Below are 17,087 nucleotides of genomic sequence, written 5' to 3' on the forward strand. Positions count from 1 at the left end.
AAAAGTCGACCATCTTTTGGAGCTCTCCAGTTATTCTCCAGACTCGGTCACCCAACGATGGTCAAGTCATACTTGTAAGTTCAATGGTTCGCCGATTGGATATGGAAGGCTAATTGGGACAGAAAATTCGAACATTCGAAAACGTTCGGGCTCATTACGTCCGCGACGTCGAATGCTGTCTGGGCCCGAGACGATGGGATCGCAGGCGCTGCTCGCCGCACGGGCTCCGGAAGGGCTTTCGTCGGGGCCGGTGAGGAGATCCTGTGTTGGGATATAAAGAAGGGGGAGTTGCTGGGGAAATGGCGAGACTCGGCGTGTAAAGCGCAGGTCACGGCGATCACCCATAGCCCGACTGATGAGGATATTTTTGCGGTCGGGTAAGTTTACTCGATCTGAACAACTGAGAGACAGTCATGATGCTAATCATGTGCTGTATTTTATTCTAGATACGAAGATGGAAGTATTCGCGTCTGGGACTCAAGAACCGCCACGGTAATCATCTCTTTCAATGGCCATAAGACCGCGATCACGGAGATCGCGTTCGACAGCACCGGCGCCCGTATTGCGAGTGGCTCAAAGGACACGGATATCATTGTGTGGGATCTTGTGGCGGAAGTCGGTCTCTTCAAGCTCCGAGGACACACCGACCAAGTCACGTCGCTTCACTTCCTCACTCCGTCCTTGGAGATGCTCAATGCGGCCGGACTCAGTGAGCACGCGGGATTCCTGATCACGACTGGCAAAGACTCTTTGATTAAGGTGTGGGATTTGGCTTCGCAGCATTGCATTGAGACGCACGTGGCACAGTCCAACGGGGAGTGTTGGGGTCTGGGCCTGTCCCCGGACCAGAGTGGCTGTATCACTGCCGGCAACGATGGAGAGCTGAGGGTCTGGTCGATCGACGAAAGCGCTGCGATCACGATCTCCAAGGAAAAAGTCGGCTCGGAGGATATGAAGATCTTGACGGACAGAGGCACATTTTACCGGAATGGAAAGGACCGCACGATCGGAATCAGCTTCCACCCGCGCGCTGATTACGTCGCATTCCATGGATCCGAGAAGTCTGTCGAGATTTGGCGGATCCGCTCTGCCACGGAGATTCAGAAGGCTTTGGCGAGGAAGCGCCGGAGAAGAAGGGAGAAGGAGGCTCAGAAGGCCGCCGAGAAGGGCGAGTCTGCTCCGCCAGCGGACGACGACAAAGTGGACGACATCTCCTCGGCACCCGTGTCGGAAGTTTTTGTCTCGTACGTGATCGTCCGCACCGGCGGAAAGGTCCGTTCCTTCGATTGGATTGGAAGCAAGTCGACTGGCAACCTCCAGCTCCTTGTCGCGACCACCAACAATCAACTGGAGTCTTACAACGTCGCCATGGCCAACAAGAAGAACAAGGACGAGGATGAGTCGGAGTACACGCGAAACCTCGCGGTCGATATACCGGGACACCGCACCGACATTCGGTCCATTGCTCTGAGCTCGGATGATCGAATGTTAGCGTCTGCTTCTAACGGCAGCCTCAAGGTCTGGAACACTCGGACCCAGAGCTGCCTGCGTTCCTTGGAGTGCGGCTACTCTCTCTGTTCCGCCTTCCTTCCTGGTGACAAAATCGTTGTCGTTGGAAACAAGGAGGGGCAGCTCGAAGTCTTTGATATTGCCTCCTCGACTCTCCTGGAGACGATCAACGCCCACGATGGACCGGTGTGGTCTCTCCATGTTCATCCCGATGGAAAGTCCTTGGCGAGCGGTAGCGCCGATAAATCCGTCAAGTTCTGGAACTTCCAAGTGGTTCAAGAAGAAATTCCCGGCACGAAGCGGACCACGCCGCGCTTGAAGCTGGTCCACACGCGGACGCTGAAGGTCGCGGACGATGTTCTAAGTCTCCGTTTCTCGCCCGATGCCCGGCTGTTGGCTGTTGCTATGCTCGACAACACCGTCAAGGTGTTCTTCACCGACTCGTTGAAGCTCTTCCTGAACCTTTACGGCCACAAACTCCCTGTGTTGAACATGGACATTTCATACGACAGTAAGCTTATTGTCACCTGTTCGGCTGATAAGACGGTCCGTCTGTGGGGTCTGGACTTCGGTGACTGCCACAGGGCATTCCTGGCCCACGAAGACAGTATCATGGCGGTGGCATTTGTGCCCACCAACAAGGAAGGAAACGGGCACAACTTCTTCAGCGCCAGCAAGGACCGCACCATCAAGTACTGGGACGGCGACAAGTTCGAGCAGATCCAGCGACTGGGCGGCCACCACGGCGAGATTTGGGCCATGGCAATCAGTCAAACCGGCGAGTTCGTCGTCACCGCCAGTCACGACAAGAGCATCCGCACCTGGGACCAGACCGACGAGCCGCTCTTCCTCGAAGAAGAGCGGGAGAAGGAGCTCGAGGAGGTGTACGACAACACCCTGACCGCGTCCTTCGAGCAGGAAGACGACAAAGACGGCGAGAAAGCCGAAGCCGTCGACGCCGGCAAACAGACCACGCTGACCCTCATGGCCGGTGAACGCATCATGGAAGCGCTAGAGCTAGGCATGGAAGATCTCGAGATCGTGCGCGAATGGCGCGCCGTCAAAGCCAAGCAGCCCAACGCGGCGCCTCCCACGCGCAACCCGCTCTACATGGCGCTAGGCAACATCTCCGCCGAAAAGCACGTCCTGAGCGTTGTGCAGAAGATCCCGGCCGCATCTCTCCAAGACGCACTGCTCGTCCTGCCCTTCTCCAAGGTCCCGCCGCTGTTCACCTTCCTGAACATCTGGGCCACCCGCGAGTGGAACGTGCCCCTCACCTGCCGGATCCTCTTCTTCATCCTCAAGACGCACCACCGCCAGATCGTCGCCAGCAAGACCATGCGGCCGATGCTGGACAGCATCCGGTCAACGCTGCGCCGGGTGCTCGCGCGCCAGAAAGACGAGATGGGCTTCAACCTGTCTGCGCTGCAGTTCATCAGCAACCAGGTCAAGGAGGAAAGCACCAAGGACTACATCGACGAGGAGCTCTACGAGAAGCAGCAGCGGACGACGGGGACCGGCAAGAAGCGCCAGTTTGTTAGCGTTGCCTGAGTCTGTCCTATTGTACGAGCATATCTATTGGCGTTGTGAGGTGTTGGTTCATGGGCTACTACTACCAAAAGTTATATATCCGGGAGTTTACAAGACGCTTTTTTCTACCTAGGAGGGTGTAGGTTAAAAAAAAATTATGTATATCTTCGATGTAATTAAAATATGTTCATTATGTTCAATATAACTAGACATTACCCTATAATAGTCCCCCGTAGCCTCCACTAATCTACAGCGTATAAACAAGAAACCTAGAAACTAAACCGAGTCAGCATGATCCACCAGAAAAGCAGAAAAAAAAAGACCCGACCACAAAGGACAAGCACAAAGACAAGGCCAAGGACCCAAGTAGCCAACAGCTAGCCAGATAGGCGAGTAACCACCAAATCCAGCGAGGGTTCTAGACAGAAAGATCGAAAAGATCCTTCCACCCTTTCCCCCCCAAGACCAAGCGAAACCCACAAAAACAATAATAAAACACATCCAAGACACCATCTCAGAAGAACCATTCTAAGCACCGACGACAAAAGACACCCTCTCATAGGATTGAGAAGGGCAATCCCTGCCATACCTTTTCCGGCTCTTCCTAAAAAATACCGGTTCTAGAGAAACGTTCTCATCATTTAAGGTGTCGAGGGTGTGTTTTATTATTATTGTGTTTGTTTGGGTTTGGTTTGGCTTGTGCTCTGCTTTTCCTGTCTGGTCCTGCCTTGTCTTGTCTTTTGTGGCTTTGTGGTCATGGCGGGGTGATGATGATTGATTGATTGGTTTGGGAATTGATTGTGTTTGTGGTAGAGTTGGATGTTGTGAGCATACCTGATGGTCAGTGGATTGACAGCATTATCTCATTATTGTTGGTGTTCGTGGTTGAGTTTTTCCACAATGGAGAAGAAGAGGAGAAAAGAAAGAGGAAAAAAACGAGTAAAAATAAGTTTTGGCGTCGGGATCGGGATGATGGACGGGCCGGGTAGGGTATAGTTAGTCATACATGGCATATTGTGGATAACTATGTGTGCATAACTGGATAACTTCGAGCGCCTAATCTATCAATGATATTTGTAGAGATTCCGCATTCTCGAGCTCTGGATCATGTTGTTATTCAAAGATTTTGAGTTTAGATCTATTAAGTTTCATGTCTCGTAATCCGTGACACATTGCTATGCTACGGGCCAGCCCAGGAGGTGCAAGCAACTCTTGCGCGAGCCAATCTCATGACGCCCGCTTCATTTTCCCGCAGTTCGAACAGGTCCACCATTCTGTTTCCATAAAGCTGCCGCAGTCGTCGCAGAGCCACCCCAGGGGCCGTTTGGCAGCTTTCTGTTCTAGGGATGTGAGGGACTCGACAGCTCTGGTTCGATTCCTGAACGGTTCCTGGGCCGCGGAACGACTAAGGGGTCTCTTGTTCGATTTCCTACTCTCTGACTCATTGGGTCTAGTAGTGGCAGGGCCCGACACAGATCTGGGCTTGGATGGTCGAGGCCGCTCGGCTGCGCAAACGTCACAGCAGAGGAAGTTGGCGGGGTTTTCGAGGGTGCAGGTAGGACATGTCCACGGTGACTCGTATAGTCGATCATCCATCGTTAAGTCGATGGGATCTACTGACTGAGACGGCCCTGACGGCGCAGGAGGATTGACGCTCTGAGGTGGTGGAGAAAGCACGGAGCGAGGTCCGGCAGGGATCGCTTGGCTGGGAGGGATATAGCCAGGCCCGTACCGCTCCCGCTCTTCTTCCTCGATCAAGTCAATGTAAGCTTGCATGATCGCCCGCTCGTTTGCATCATCTTCTTCAGCTTTGGTGCTGAAGTTGTTCCGAGAAGCCTCGTCCGCAAGCTCAGTACTGTTCTCTGCGCCAGAGGCACAGCCGTTGGTCACCTCGATGCGCCGTTGCGCAGCATCGGCAATGGCCCTGCGGATGTCTGTACCTCGACGGACTGGAGCACCACCCAACCGCTGTCCAGAACCAGCAGAGAGCGTCTTCCGGCGTTCCGCAGCTGCTCTCGCTTGTCGACGGGCCTCGTCGACAGGCATGTGGCGCCCGCCAAGACGTTTGCCTTGGGACAGGAAACCTTCTCCGGTGTAGCCCTTGATGGCGAGCTCTTCATGCTCGTCCCGCAGCTGATTCCAGAGAGCATGGAACTGCTGGTTGTGGGGCCCAATAACGATGTGGCAAAGTCTATGTATGTCAGCAATGTATCTGTAGTAAGGAGCTAGCCACCTACTCGTGCAGCATAGTGTCCACCACATCCTGGACAGGAAGAAACTGGCGTTGATCGGAAGGGTATCGCAGCCGCAGACATATCTTCAGGCCGCCGTTGATGTTAAGACCTAACAGATTTCTCTGGTTTGGATAGAATTCTGCCAGAGTCCCAACTTTCCAGTCTCTTCGGCGCATGATTGGCTTGACCAGGGAGGCAACCTTTCGGAGAACCATCAAGGCTTCAGATTCTCTGGGCCGATGCTTGTCATGCTGGTATTCGAGGACCAGGGGGTCTATTTCACGCATTTTGTAGGGCTAAGCAATACAAAAATGATTTGAACATCCAAAAAGAGTAGGACAAAGAGATATCGCGTGCAGATAATCAAAATCGTGAATTAAAATTGAGGAACCGTAGTATAGTACTAGCAGGTAGTAAAGAATGTAGTGGACCGTTGCCGCCAGGTTATCTCCAGCCTAGCAAAAAGCAGTGTCCATCCATCAGAGCGAACACTCTATGCTTCCGAAGGTTCTCGATAAAATCATTTACCACAGTCCAGGCAGACAGCCCAGAGATGAAGCCGCGTCATGGAACAGGGTGGCACTTGGGAGTTGAAAGGACGAGGAAATTGTATTGATAATCCACGGAACCTGCCAGGAATGTGGTCACGTGATATAATTGATGCCTGAGGATTTGTACACTTGCATGGGGAGCATACACTCGATTCCAGGCATTTGTTCCTGATGATTGAATCTATCTGCGGTAGACAACTCATATACTAGTCTCTAGAATAATCCAACGCATAGTCGTCTAGACCGATAGATGACCGAGGGTCCGAGATCATCGGCCCTATGGCGAGTGCACGTTCTCCACTCGTAACTCACTCATCAGACTTGTCGTTTTATCGTTTGTCAGCGCGCCTAGAGTGAAGTTGAAGATAACTAGCACATATCAGTTCCCATCTGTATAGGAGGATGTCGTGATGGCTTTTTCTAGGAAGTGGTATAGTCACGTGATATGTAGCTTGCACATGGTGGGTCCGAGTGGGACTCATGTGACTTGCCCGTATCGTTGCTAACATCGGTGGATTTCTTCACGGCATCACCTCTCTGCCTGGTCTTCAAAAGCTTCAGTCCGTCTTCATCCCCTTTCAAAATGACGAGTGACGATCAGTTCTTCTTTGACTACGTGAGTATTACTCGAGATCAGTTTCTTCTTTCAAAACCGACTCTAATCTATTGCTATCTTCCCTAGCTTGCCACGATACCCCATGACGTAAGGCGGTACTCCACGCAAGTAGCAGATTCTATCGACCGGCAGGTCGACCACGCCGCCACGACAATTCGAGATCTGCTTTCCAATCAGTCATGGCTACCTTCTTCAGTGCGACCTATACCTAAACGCACCCCGGACTTGCATTCTTCACGCTCCTTGGTCACACGGGCGCAGGACTGGGTCCACCGGAACCGAGCGTGGAGCGCTGCCATCCTCGCCTTTGTGGGAACTAGCTGCGTGCTGTACTATGGAAATAAAAAGCTGGGCGGTCGGCGAAGGAGGGCGCGCAGGGCTGGGAATGGCGCTCGGAAGGAGATAGTTGGTATGTTGCCCGCAGTTGGACGGTTTGCGTGAAACCGAGAGATCTAGAGTCTAACGGAAGACAGTTGTCGCCGGGTCACCTCATGAGCCGATGACCAGAGCCATCGCTTCGGATTTGGAACGTCGGGGATACATCGTCTACATTACCGTGGCGTCTGCAGATGAGGAGCGTCTGGTCCAGGCGGAGAATCGAGGGGATATTCGCAGCCTCTGGCTGGATCTTACGACGGTAAGCCGGACCGCACTCCCTTGGAGTGGACAATAAAGACACTGACTCATACATACAGATTACGTCTTCTCCCTCGGATATCCACCCGTGTCTGAATGAGATCCATTCGTTGATCACCCAACCCCAGAGTCCGATGGCCGGTGTGCCGCCACATACCTGCCAGCTGAGTGGGCTCATCCTCGTGCCATCGCCCAACTACAGCACCGGACCCGTGGCTACGATCCCACCTTCTTCCTGGGCCGACACCGTTAACGCGCGACTGCTGTCACCCATTCTGACCACTCAACTCTTCCTGCCACTCCTCACCGTCCGCAACACCAACAGCACCATCGTCCTCGTCTACCCCTCGATCTCCTCGTCGCTCTCAGCCCCGTTCACAGGCCCCGAAGTCACCACCACCCGCGCACTATCCGGGTTTGCCACATCACTGCGACGAGAGCTCAGTCTCCTGCAACACGGCAAAATCGACGTGGTCGAGTTGAAGCTCGGGAACATCGACCTAGGCGCGCCGTACCGGAACGCGCAGGGCCACATCACCGGCACAGAGGTTCTGGCATGGAGCGCGCAGCAGCGGTCGCTGTACGGGCCGCAGTACCTATCCAGCATCGAGCAGCGGCCCGTGGCTTCGGCGGGACCGAGCACCGTGCGGGGATCTCCAGCACGCAGTCTGCACTACGCCGTGATGGACGCGCTGGAGCCGGCATCGCGGGACATCTTCGGGCGCAAGGTGTCCAAAAGCCCGGTGATGTTTGTCGGGCGAGGGGCGCGGACTTACAGCATTATTGGTGAGTGGGTGCCGGCTGGACTGGTGGGATGGATGCTGGGGATGCGATCGGGACAGCGCACGCCGGGGGACAGCCCCAGCGGGAGCAGTAGCGAGACGAATTGGGAGAAGGTATAATTTTGTCTTCCCTATTTCCTTTCTCTCTCGTTCTCTCATTCTCTCATTCTCTCCTCTCTATCATTCTTATTTCTATCATTTTATTTGGGGGTGGAATTTTGACGGCATTGGTAAGGTTTGGTATTGTGGCGCAAGCATGTACTCTTCTCTCATAATCGTTGGCTTAACGGGACCGAAAAATAATCGAATCCATGACCAGATCTCCTAGGCTGACATACTTGATCCAACCACCTCTTATCCAACCCCACCAATGATTCCAACAGTGAAACTCTAATCAAACAGGGACAGGAAACGCAGACGTAGCAGGAGAGCAGAAACAGAGCCTAGATAACACGAGGAAAAGTGAGGTGGGATACTTAATGTGGGGTTCAACAGCAAGTAGATTATCATCATAGTGGTTGTCGATTGTTAATGTCGGTATTCACTATAAAATGCATGTGTGATGGGGATGACTGGGGTATGGGGTATGAAAGGCGGGGTTGAATATGCGACTCGACGTCACTAACGGTATATATGTCGGAGACATCCCGGCCGATTACTTAGAGGACACCACAATATGGAATATATAAATGATATAATATAAGGAGGACAAGCAAAAAGGATATACCTACAACATAATCTAAAACCACAGTCGTCCGATAGAAAAAGAAAATCATCGAAGTATATCTCTAGTATGCACTGACCATAGACGGTAGCCTCCACGAGAACGAAGCCCTACCCAGGCAGTGATGTAAGTAGATCAGGAGAAAGCTGAAGCAAACCCAAGTTTCACATCCCCGAAGACAAATGACGTTGCGGACCTCCACGATATCCATCTTTCAACCTGATTGATGGACGCGACCGAGATCAGGATCAACTCGGTAGTGAATAGTCTGTCCGACAACGATCAGCCTGCCAAGGACAGGAAGAACGAGTGGTGTCATCAGGTGGGGAATCACACCATTGATGCCGTGTTGATGCTAGGATGCCAAGGGATTGGGTTTTACATCAGCCTTACAATGGGAGTTGGGGTGTGTTGGGTAATTTTAGGATGGAGTATAAATAATATATATATAGTGGAAAAATAGTAAGTAGATCGCGGGATGGGATTCCGCTGCGATTGGACCGGTCGGATTGTACGATGTAACTCGAATAAGCTTAACGGGACTTGAGAGTACAGACCTAACTCTGGATAGGAGCGATATCAGAAAGAGAGAAGGAAGAAGGAAAAAATAGATTAGTGTGAGTCTGACCCACAATGGATTCACCCCTTAAGACCTACCGCCATTGAGGGGCAGCAGTAGATACTAGATGGTCGATAGGAGGCGGTTGATAGAGATAGTCGAAGAGATGGTACACCGACTCCAACGTCCATGTCAGTTAACGGTACCGTTATTATATCAAGGTGGGGATGATCTCCTGCCATTGAAACTGGTCCTATCGGCTACAAGAGAGAGATGGATGAACATTCTTCAACCATCGAGGGAGAGAGAAAGTGGAGTGAGGTTGAAAGAGGATTAACTCTTCTCAGTAAAGGTGGAGAGAATCGCAATTAACCCCAACGATGCCTGATTTACGGGGCACACTATGTGTAAATCTCGTATTGATGGTAATTTTCCTCTTCAAGTACTCCATTGCAGAGCGCAAGAAAAGAAGAAGAAGAAGAATGATAAAATAAACAAATAGATTAATACACACAGAGTGGTATGATAACAATCAACATGGTGATTTCCAATGTCCACAACCATGGATCCCAATGGCAGCATATATATAGACCAGAGGAGACCCCACTCCAGACGTTCTGCAACCATGGGTCTCATCCCGGCCAAGATTCCATTCCTCTTTCTAGAATTCTCACCCGGTCAGCCTACAACATTCCTCCCCCGATGAATGATCTATTTCTGGACAGAATTCATGCGGATGGTCCACTCTCTGCCTGTTCCGGAATTGATCGCAGGGACTGACTTTGAGGCAATCAATAAATCGGAGAATTGTACTTTCCATATAGCGTCGGGAGGTATATGAGGTATAGATCATGTAATGTACGGTACGTAACATACCAATCAAACGATGTCTCTCTTCCCCTGAAACGGCCCGTCCCTTGCAGTGGCTGCTGCTGCTGCTGCTGCTGCACCCCGCTCAACATGTCAGGTATTATTCTCTACTCTGATAATATACCGAGTAGCAATATAGTATCGATAGAACAATAAGGTAGATACTAATATATCAAGTGAACAAAAGAATCAGGTGGATAGATTACAATATGGTAACAGAGAATACCCCGTGGAGACGGACCCTCGTTGGAGTGGGTGATCGTCAGGGCGAAACAACAACAACCACCGTGGGCGCTTTTTTCTCTCTCACTTTCTTTCATCCTTTCCCGCTTTGTTCTTTTCTCTCTCTCTCTCTCTTCTTCCTCCATCATCTTCACGATGCCTGTTCTTCCTGTCTCCCCTGGGCTTGAGATTGATTTCCTGATCTAATCCCTTTCCCTCCACTCATCCCATCCATCCCGTCCAATCCTTCCATTCTCACCCTCTCCTCCCACCCCCGTCGCTCCTTGACCCTCCGCTCTATCCACGCTGGTCTCTTCACGTGTACCCCGTTGAACTCTACCTACCTTTCCTCTCTCCCTCCTTCTCTCTCTCTCTCTCTCTCTCTCTCTCTCTCTCTTCCTCTCTCTCTCCCCCTACCCTTCTCACCTTCTCTTGGGCTGTCATTCCTTCTCGTATTCCGCCCTTTTCCATCACCTTAGCGGGCCGTATCACCGGGGCTTACCACCCCCAACCCACCGGAGAATCCGCCCCCGTCAGATTGGCCCCCTCCTGATAAATCTCCTCCGGACACCTCTCTCAATCTCGCCTCGAAACGTATATAAATGATTTGGTGGAACCCGACCGACCTGTGATCACTTTGCTCTGGACCGTTTCGATTTTCATCTTTATTCTTTATATTCTTACTTTTAGACTTCCTGACCATGGTTGATCGAACCCATCCCGGTGCGATCATCAATCTCCGGCCGCAGCTGGGGGAGCAACGCTCGCAATCCCACGAGACCTTCCGCAGCGGCGCCCCGTCGCCGCGCATCGAACACTACGATGGAGAAATCCCCCCCGCTCTCTCGCCCCTGGACGCTTTCGCCGCCCAGGGTCGGCTGCTGGCTCGCCAGCTCGAAGAGTCCGCCCAACGGGACCGCCGCTTGAGTCGTCTACCTCCGGCCAGCGTCGCCCGCTCTCTGTCCCAACCGCGACCGGGTTACTTCCGATCCCCGTCCTCGGGGGAATTGTCGCGAGGCGCCCCCCGCAGCCTTTCCCGCCAACATACGCACACCACCAACGTCGAGGTGGAGGAACCGCAGTTTCGCCCGCAGTCCGAACACCCCCGTCTCAGCGCAGTCTCGCACTTGGCAAATGAACAGGGCGATCCCCGCGATGATAGTGCGACCCCCCGGGTGGAATCGGGGAATTACCACCTCGCCCATAACCCCTTTGACATACTCCGCGCCGACTCCCCGGAGGAGGACATGTCCATCTCCGACCACCCGGGGACCCCCGTCGCTTCTATGCCCCCGCGCCTCCAGGCGTCTCGTTGACCGGCCCACCTCGCACCTCCTCCTCCGATTCCGCCTCGCGACTCAACGTTGCGCGCCACAACTTGGCCCCGCCGATCTCGCCCTTCTCGCGGCCGTCCACCGGCTCGCGGGGCCCGCAGCCCGAGAGCTCCGACGACGACTACAGCAGCTCGAACGCCGGCTCGACCTTCTCCAAACCGCGCAAGCTCTCCTCCGGCAGTGTCATGTCGATGCCCCAATCGCCCATGTCCTCGATGAACCGGTCGTCGCGCCCGCGCTCCCCATCCATCAACTCGGAGACCTCCAACAACGGCAACCACCTCACCCGCCCCTCCTTTAACTTCTCGCGCCCCCTCAGCCGGTCCAGCACCAGCCTCTCCGCCCCGCAGATGGGGGCCCCGAACCCCCCACCCCCCATGCCCGCACGTCAATGCACCGCGACCACAAACCCACCCCGATCCTCGTGCCCACGTTGGACCAGTCCCAGCGCCGCCCCGGCGAGGAGCCGCTCTCAGGCACCTCGGCCTCCTACATCTACGCCAAGTACTCGCTCCCGCGCGGCCGCATGACGTCCCGGGATTCGATCGTCTTCTCCGGACTGCAGACGCCGCACTTCGAGTGGCAGGAACCGCTGTTTGAGGGCACGGAGCAGCTGCTGAGTCCCACGGGACGGCCCCGCTCGGCGCGCTCCCCGTCGCCCCCGCCGTCGCGGCAGTCGGCCTCGTCGCTCAAGGCCCGCTCGCTCCACGAACCCGCCGCGCACGAGCGCCGTCTGTTGACGCCGGAGCCCGCCGTCTCGCCCTCCGCTCGGGCCCCGCCCTCGCCGGAGGCGACCACCCCCCAGTCGGCGCCCGGCGGACCGTCTGCGCCGGAGACCTCAATCCCCGAGGACCGGACCGACGCGACGTCCTCGGCAGATTCCGCGTCGACCGTGCGCCCCCAGACCGCCCGGTCCTCCGCGACGGCATCGTCGGTCGTCACGGCCGATGACCATGTGTCCAAGGGGATTGAATGCCACGAGAAGGGCTCGCTGAAGGAATCCACCTACCACCTGCGCATCGCGGCTAAGCAGAACCACCCGACCGGGATGCTGCTCTACGCGCTCGCCTGCCGACACGGGTGGGGCATGCGCCCCAACCAGCGCGAGGGGGTGCAGTGGCTACGCAAGGCGGTGGGCTCGGTCGGTCCAGAGTTGATGGACGAGGCCAACACGTCGGTCCCCGCCAAGACGCGCGAGCTGCAGAAGACGTACCGAGCCCAGTTCGCCCTGAGCGTCTACGAGCTGGGGGTGAGCCACCTGAACGGGTGGGGCATTGAGCAGGACAAGGTGCTTGCGCTCCGCTGCTTTGAGATTGCCGGCCAGTGGGGTGATGGCGACGCGCTGGCGGAGGCGGGCTACTGCTACGCCGAGGGGGTGGGCTGCAAGAAGGACCTGAAGAAAGCCGCGCGCCTCTACCGGGCGGCGGAGGCCAAGGGACTCAGCATGGTTGGAAATAGCTGGTATGTGGGGATATGTCCTGGATTGTTTTCGCCCTGTACTAACCATATTATTACTTTTTCTAGGATCTACAAGGAGAAATACATGTCCGATGAGGAAGCGAATGCGTCGTCGTCGCGCGGCCGCGGCCGAGCGAACGGCACGCCCGACAAGAAACAACAGCTGCGCAACAAGTCTCGCACCCGCAGTCTGTTCCAACGCAAGAAGTCGACCACCGCGGAAGCCTGATCTCTCCATCGTTGTTTTTTTCTTGTTTTCTCCTCTCCCATTCTTATTTCCATTGCTCTTCTCTTCTTTTCTCTTTCTTCTTCTCCCTTTTCTTTCGCATCTACCAAATCCACCCGTCTTACCAGATCCCGGGTCATGACTCGTGGCAGTTCCATTCTTTCCCTCCTTATCTCCCATTGCTTCATCTTTCCCTTCTCTGTTGGGTCTGCAGGTTTTCTTGTTGACTGAGCGGAACTTGCATATGATTGCTTTTTCCACCGGCTCTATGTGGGCACCATACTTCGTTTCTTGGATACCCCATAATTTCTAATCACTGTGTGATCTTTCTTTTTACCTTTTTTTCCTTTGATCTACCTCATTCTCCTTCGTTGATTCCCTGTTTCTTGAACCTTTCTTTGCTTACCTCTTCTTCCACATATTTCTTTTCTTGTGAATCATTCGCTTCCTTTGCTCCTTGATTTGTGTTGGAGAGATCACACCTGATGATACTCATGATCATATATAGTCGCATGTCTTTCAGCAATTGATTGATAGTTTGCTATTTACCAGTATTCATAGGAGTCCCTGGAGTAGTTGTAGCGGGGGGTATTGTCGAACAGGACCTGCTGTGACGCCGTCAAGTGTGATGGTGGTGATCGACAGGGCAGAGAGGATCCCCCCCCGTTCCAGTAGTGGAGCAGATCGACGTGGAGTATGGAGTGCATTCTCTGTCGAACACCTCGCGAGACAAAGTCTGGAGTGATCATGCATGTCGAAGCGCTGTTCAAACTCAAGTCATAAATGTCAGACAGTCCCGTGACAGTGGCAGATCCCGTGCGCAACACCTGACCTCAGCCAAGCCAAATTGGTCTCTTTCCCTTCTCGTCAATCCTTCCATTCCTCCATCCTTCTCCATTCCCCGGGATCTTTAAGACTCCGTAAGCCTTCCACATGTTTTGTCTCACCCCCTTCTCCCCCCCCCCCCCCCCCCCCCCCCCCAGTTTGATTTGCTCGTGTCGATCGATCTCGGACCATCCACAAATGACATGAGGACTGACTCCCTCGCTAACAGGGGTCGAAACAATGCGAGCAAAAAGAACCCCGGAGTAAAAATTGGCGGGGGCCATCGAGCCTATTGGTGCCCTCCCCTGGGACCGGGGGCCAAGACAGTCAGACGCCAACGCTGACCATGGGCCAAGTTCGAATCAAAAGTCACAATCTCCCTGCGAAGGGTGACACCAATGAGCAGGCCGGTGGTCAGCCACCGTCTCTCCGTATTCGCCTCTCGTGTCCCGGGGGGGCGCGTTGGGCTTGGCCCCGCCAGTCCCATTCGGGATATCTGGATGCTTGCTAGTCTCAGTTTGAGCCCAATGAGATCCTGGCTCCCGCCAAGTCTCCGATCGCCCATGGGGAAATTTGGGGAAATAGGCGAGGCACGCACCCCCCCCCCCCCCCCGCCCCGCGCTAGGTTGGGTTGCATCGCCTGCCCGGTGTAAGAGTACAGGGAAGAGAGAAAAGTTCTGCCCAGGTCCACCAATCGCTCTCGACGCCGATACTGGTCGTTTTTGCCATCTGACCTTCCTTGACATGCACCGTGGCCCTCTCTTTTGACTTTCTTGTCTTTTTCTTTTTCGGTCTGACAAACGGCACCTGCCTCGGTTTATCATCCCTAGGTTCCAACAAGTTCCGAAAATATCTCGAGGGTTTGTTTGTTTGAAACAGATATCAACCGGTTCAGAACCATGTCGCGGGAAATGGTGATCCTCCGCCGAGGTCTGCAGAGATTGACAGATTGCCCATGCCACTAACTAAGTAATGTCCCTTCGTTGCCCCCTTTTTTTTGGAGCGTTGGGCCTTCCAGTGTAGCTAGCTCCCGACCCCGGCCAGCGTGGAAGGTGTCTTCTGCACGAGTTTCGTACACTAAAAGAAGGTCCGCGGTGCTGGACTCGAGTAACTAAACCACTTTGAACTGTCTGGTGGAGACATGTGATGGTCTGTCTGGCCCTCTTTTAAGATTGTCCGGAGTAGATATATTGCCCTGGGGACCTGCAATGGTCTGGCGGGTCCCATTTCCGGTTCTCTTTGCTTTGGATTCTGTTTGAAAGGGACGTGGACGGTCTGTTGCTTTCGGTAAACTTGGGATACTATCGTTTCGTTCGTTTCTCTCTTATAGCTAGATAGTTTCCTCATCTCACGGTCACTCTCATTCAACCGTTTGGCAGAACCCTCCCCTCAGAGGTCAGCGTTCTCTCACCATTAATCTCAAATGGGCCTTCTCAGTCGTCAATGAAACCGTCACTAACCCTTCCCAGACAGGACATCCAGAGCTGAAATCAGCCTCTTCGCCCTCAACCATCGGTTCGTCTCTCAAATGCCCAGCAACTGCCCAGCAATCCCCGCTCTCCTCCCCCCGTTCTGGTGGCTTTTGTTTCTCGTCCTCATATTGGTCGCTTGAGTAACAAAGTTCTCTCCTGTGTTACGTCACACTGACCCTCACAGTTTACTTGATTCCAGTACCAGTCCACCTCACCCTTCACCACTCGCATCGATCCCAACATGTCTAAAGCTGGGGTCACTGCGGTGGGCGTGAGCGATGTGTCGTCGAGGCCCTCGCTTGGGCGGCGAGTGGCCGCTCACTTTAAGCGCTGGTGGTGGGTCCACGTTATCATCTTCATCGCGGTCGTCCTGGTGATCGCTCTTCCTGTGTATGTTCCCCTGGTTGAATTGAATTGCGAATCCGGGCAGAAACTAATAATGCCTTGTCTGAGGCAGTGTGTACGTCGGATATCCGAACATCGCGCAGGATGATATCAACGAGTCCACTCTGAAGATCACCGCGATGGCCATCACGGAGCCTGCGACGGACGCCTTCACCTTGAAACAGACCCAGGTGATCGGCACAGACAGCATCTTCCACCCGACGATCTTCGCCTTCGATGCCGCAGTGTCGCTGCTCGGGTCCGCCGCGTTCGCGACGGTCCGCGTGCCGGAGATCAAGGCCAATGATGGCACGAAGATGGACATCGATCAGCGCTTGGACCTGGCCAGCGTGGATGCCTTCAAGGACTTCTCCAAGGCGGTGATGCTCGAGAAGGAGGTTAAGCTCAATGTTTATGGCGTGCCCAACCTGAAGCAGGGGGCTCTGCCGACTATCGACGTGACTTACAACAAGACCGTCACCATGAAGGGTGGGTCCACTACCACTCTGTCACTATCAAGATCAGTATGACTGACCATCACAGGCCTGAACAAGCTCGAGGGCTTCAAACTCAGCAAGATGCACCTCGCCAAGGGCCCCAACGGCTCCAACCTCAAGGGCGAAGTTTTCATTCCCAACCCATCCGTCATGACAATCACCATGGTATGCCACCCCATCTTTCCCAAACCAACAATAACAACAACAATTCTAACAATAATGTCCAGGGCAACGTAACCCTCGACCTCACCGTCGACGGCAAACCCATCGGCCAATCCTTCCTCAACGAACTCGTCCTCAAGCCCGGCGACAACACCCTCGACATGTCCGCCAATACGGACCTGATGGCCGTCACCAAGCTGCTCCCCAAGTACAAGAACAACATCATCCCCGTCGACATCACGGGCAACTCGACGACCTACAACGGCCAGGATCTGCCTTATTTCGCGGCTGCGCTGGCGGCGAATAAGTTGCAGGTGGATTTGGATGTGGGCGAGATTCTGAAGGGAAGTGATTGATCTGTCTTCTTCTTCTTCTTCCTTTCTTCGTCTTTTTTCTTTGAACTTTGCTAGATTGATTGATTGAGTAAATCATGTCGTTGATATCATATCCTGTTTTGTTTTCATTAACTCATTTTCTTCTTTTCTTTGATTTTTAA

The 17,087-nt window shown here is 53.9% G+C and overlaps 6 protein-coding genes across 6 annotated transcripts; 4 read left to right on the forward strand and 2 right to left on the reverse strand.

Annotated features, from left to right (window-relative positions):
- The first annotated feature begins 44 nt into the window (after positions 1-44).
- P168DRAFT_326566 (snoRNA-binding rRNA-processing protein DIP2) lies at positions 45-3,231 on the forward strand. The gene is made up of 3 exons (XM_024841140.1): positions 45-74; positions 123-377; positions 447-3,231. Exons 1-3 carry the CDS (start codon positions 58-60, stop codon positions 3,058-3,060), a joined length of 2,886 nt encoding a protein of 961 aa, XP_024693372.1. The 5' UTR covers positions 45-57; the 3' UTR covers positions 3,061-3,231.
- Positions 3,232-4,083: 852 nt separating this feature from the next.
- P168DRAFT_251613 (metalloendopeptidase WSS1) lies at positions 4,084-5,850 on the reverse strand. The gene is made up of 2 exons (XM_024834279.1): positions 5,277-5,850; positions 4,084-5,230 (listed from the first exon to the last, which is right to left on the reverse strand). Exons 1-2 carry the CDS (start codon positions 5,558-5,560, stop codon positions 4,267-4,269), a joined length of 1,248 nt encoding a protein of 415 aa, XP_024693373.1. The 5' UTR covers positions 5,561-5,850; the 3' UTR covers positions 4,084-4,266.
- A 496-nt stretch (positions 5,851-6,346) lies between these two features.
- On the forward strand, positions 6,347-8,344 carry P168DRAFT_303934 (DUF1776 domain-containing protein). Its single transcript, XM_024838802.1, has 4 exons — positions 6,347-6,440; positions 6,507-6,849; positions 6,914-7,077; positions 7,136-8,344. Exons 1-4 carry the CDS (start codon positions 6,408-6,410, stop codon positions 7,976-7,978), a joined length of 1,383 nt encoding a protein of 460 aa, XP_024693374.1. The 5' UTR covers positions 6,347-6,407; the 3' UTR covers positions 7,979-8,344.
- A 2,590-nt stretch (positions 8,345-10,934) lies between these two features.
- P168DRAFT_317829 (uncharacterized protein) lies at positions 10,935-13,254 on the forward strand (the record flags this gene model as incomplete). Its single annotated transcript, XM_024840143.1, has 4 exons — positions 10,935-11,394; positions 11,475-11,954; positions 12,044-13,028; positions 13,092-13,254. 4 exons carry the CDS (start codon positions 10,935-10,937, stop codon positions 13,252-13,254), a joined length of 2,088 nt encoding a protein of 695 aa, XP_024693375.1.
- A 1,000-nt stretch (positions 13,255-14,254) lies between these two features.
- On the reverse strand, positions 14,255-14,681 carry P168DRAFT_139169 (uncharacterized protein). The gene has a single exon (XM_024832744.1). It carries the CDS (start codon positions 14,639-14,641, stop codon positions 14,366-14,368), a length of 276 nt encoding a protein of 91 aa, XP_024693376.1. The 5' UTR covers positions 14,642-14,681; the 3' UTR covers positions 14,255-14,365.
- Positions 14,682-15,789: 1,108 nt separating this feature from the next.
- Positions 15,790-16,947, forward strand: P168DRAFT_296530 (DUF3712 domain-containing protein; the record flags this gene model as incomplete). Its single annotated transcript, XM_024838120.1, has 4 exons — positions 15,790-15,938; positions 16,006-16,421; positions 16,476-16,594; positions 16,657-16,947. The coding sequence occupies 4 exons, from the start codon at positions 15,790-15,792 to the stop codon at positions 16,945-16,947; spliced, it is 975 nt and encodes a 324-aa protein (XP_024693377.1).
- Between the last annotated feature and the right edge of the window lie 140 nt (positions 16,948-17,087).

This window comes from Aspergillus campestris (assembly GCF_002847485.1).
Source record: "Aspergillus campestris IBT 28561 chromosome Unknown P168scaffold_5, whole genome shotgun sequence".
Lineage (NCBI taxonomy): Eukaryota > Fungi > Ascomycota > Eurotiomycetes > Eurotiales > Aspergillaceae > Aspergillus > Aspergillus campestris.

Coding starts and splice junctions, on each gene's coding strand:
- P168DRAFT_326566 (XM_024841140.1), top strand. Junction 378..446: donor GAGGATATTTTTGCGGTCGG/GTAAGTTTACTC, acceptor ATTTTATTCTAG/ATACGAAGATGGAAGTATTC.
- P168DRAFT_303934 (XM_024838802.1), top strand. CDS start 6,408: ATGACGAGTGACGATCAGTTCTTCTTTGACTAC. Junction 6,441..6,506: donor ATCAGTTCTTCTTTGACTAC/GTGAGTATTACT, acceptor TATCTTCCCTAG/CTTGCCACGATACCCCATGA. Junction 7,078..7,135: donor TCTGGCTGGATCTTACGACG/GTAAGCCGGACC, acceptor TCATACATACAG/ATTACGTCTTCTCCCTCGGA.
- P168DRAFT_251613 (XM_024834279.1), bottom strand. CDS start 5,560: ATGCGTGAAATAGACCCCCTGGTCCTCGAATACCAGCATGACAAGCAT. Junction 5,231..5,276: donor GTGGACACTATGCTGCACGA/GTAGGTGGCTAG, acceptor TGACATACATAG/ACTTTGCCACATCGTTATTG.
- P168DRAFT_139169 (XM_024832744.1), bottom strand. CDS start 14,641: ATGGGCGATCGGAGACTTGGCGGGAGCCAGGATCTCATTGGGCTCAAA.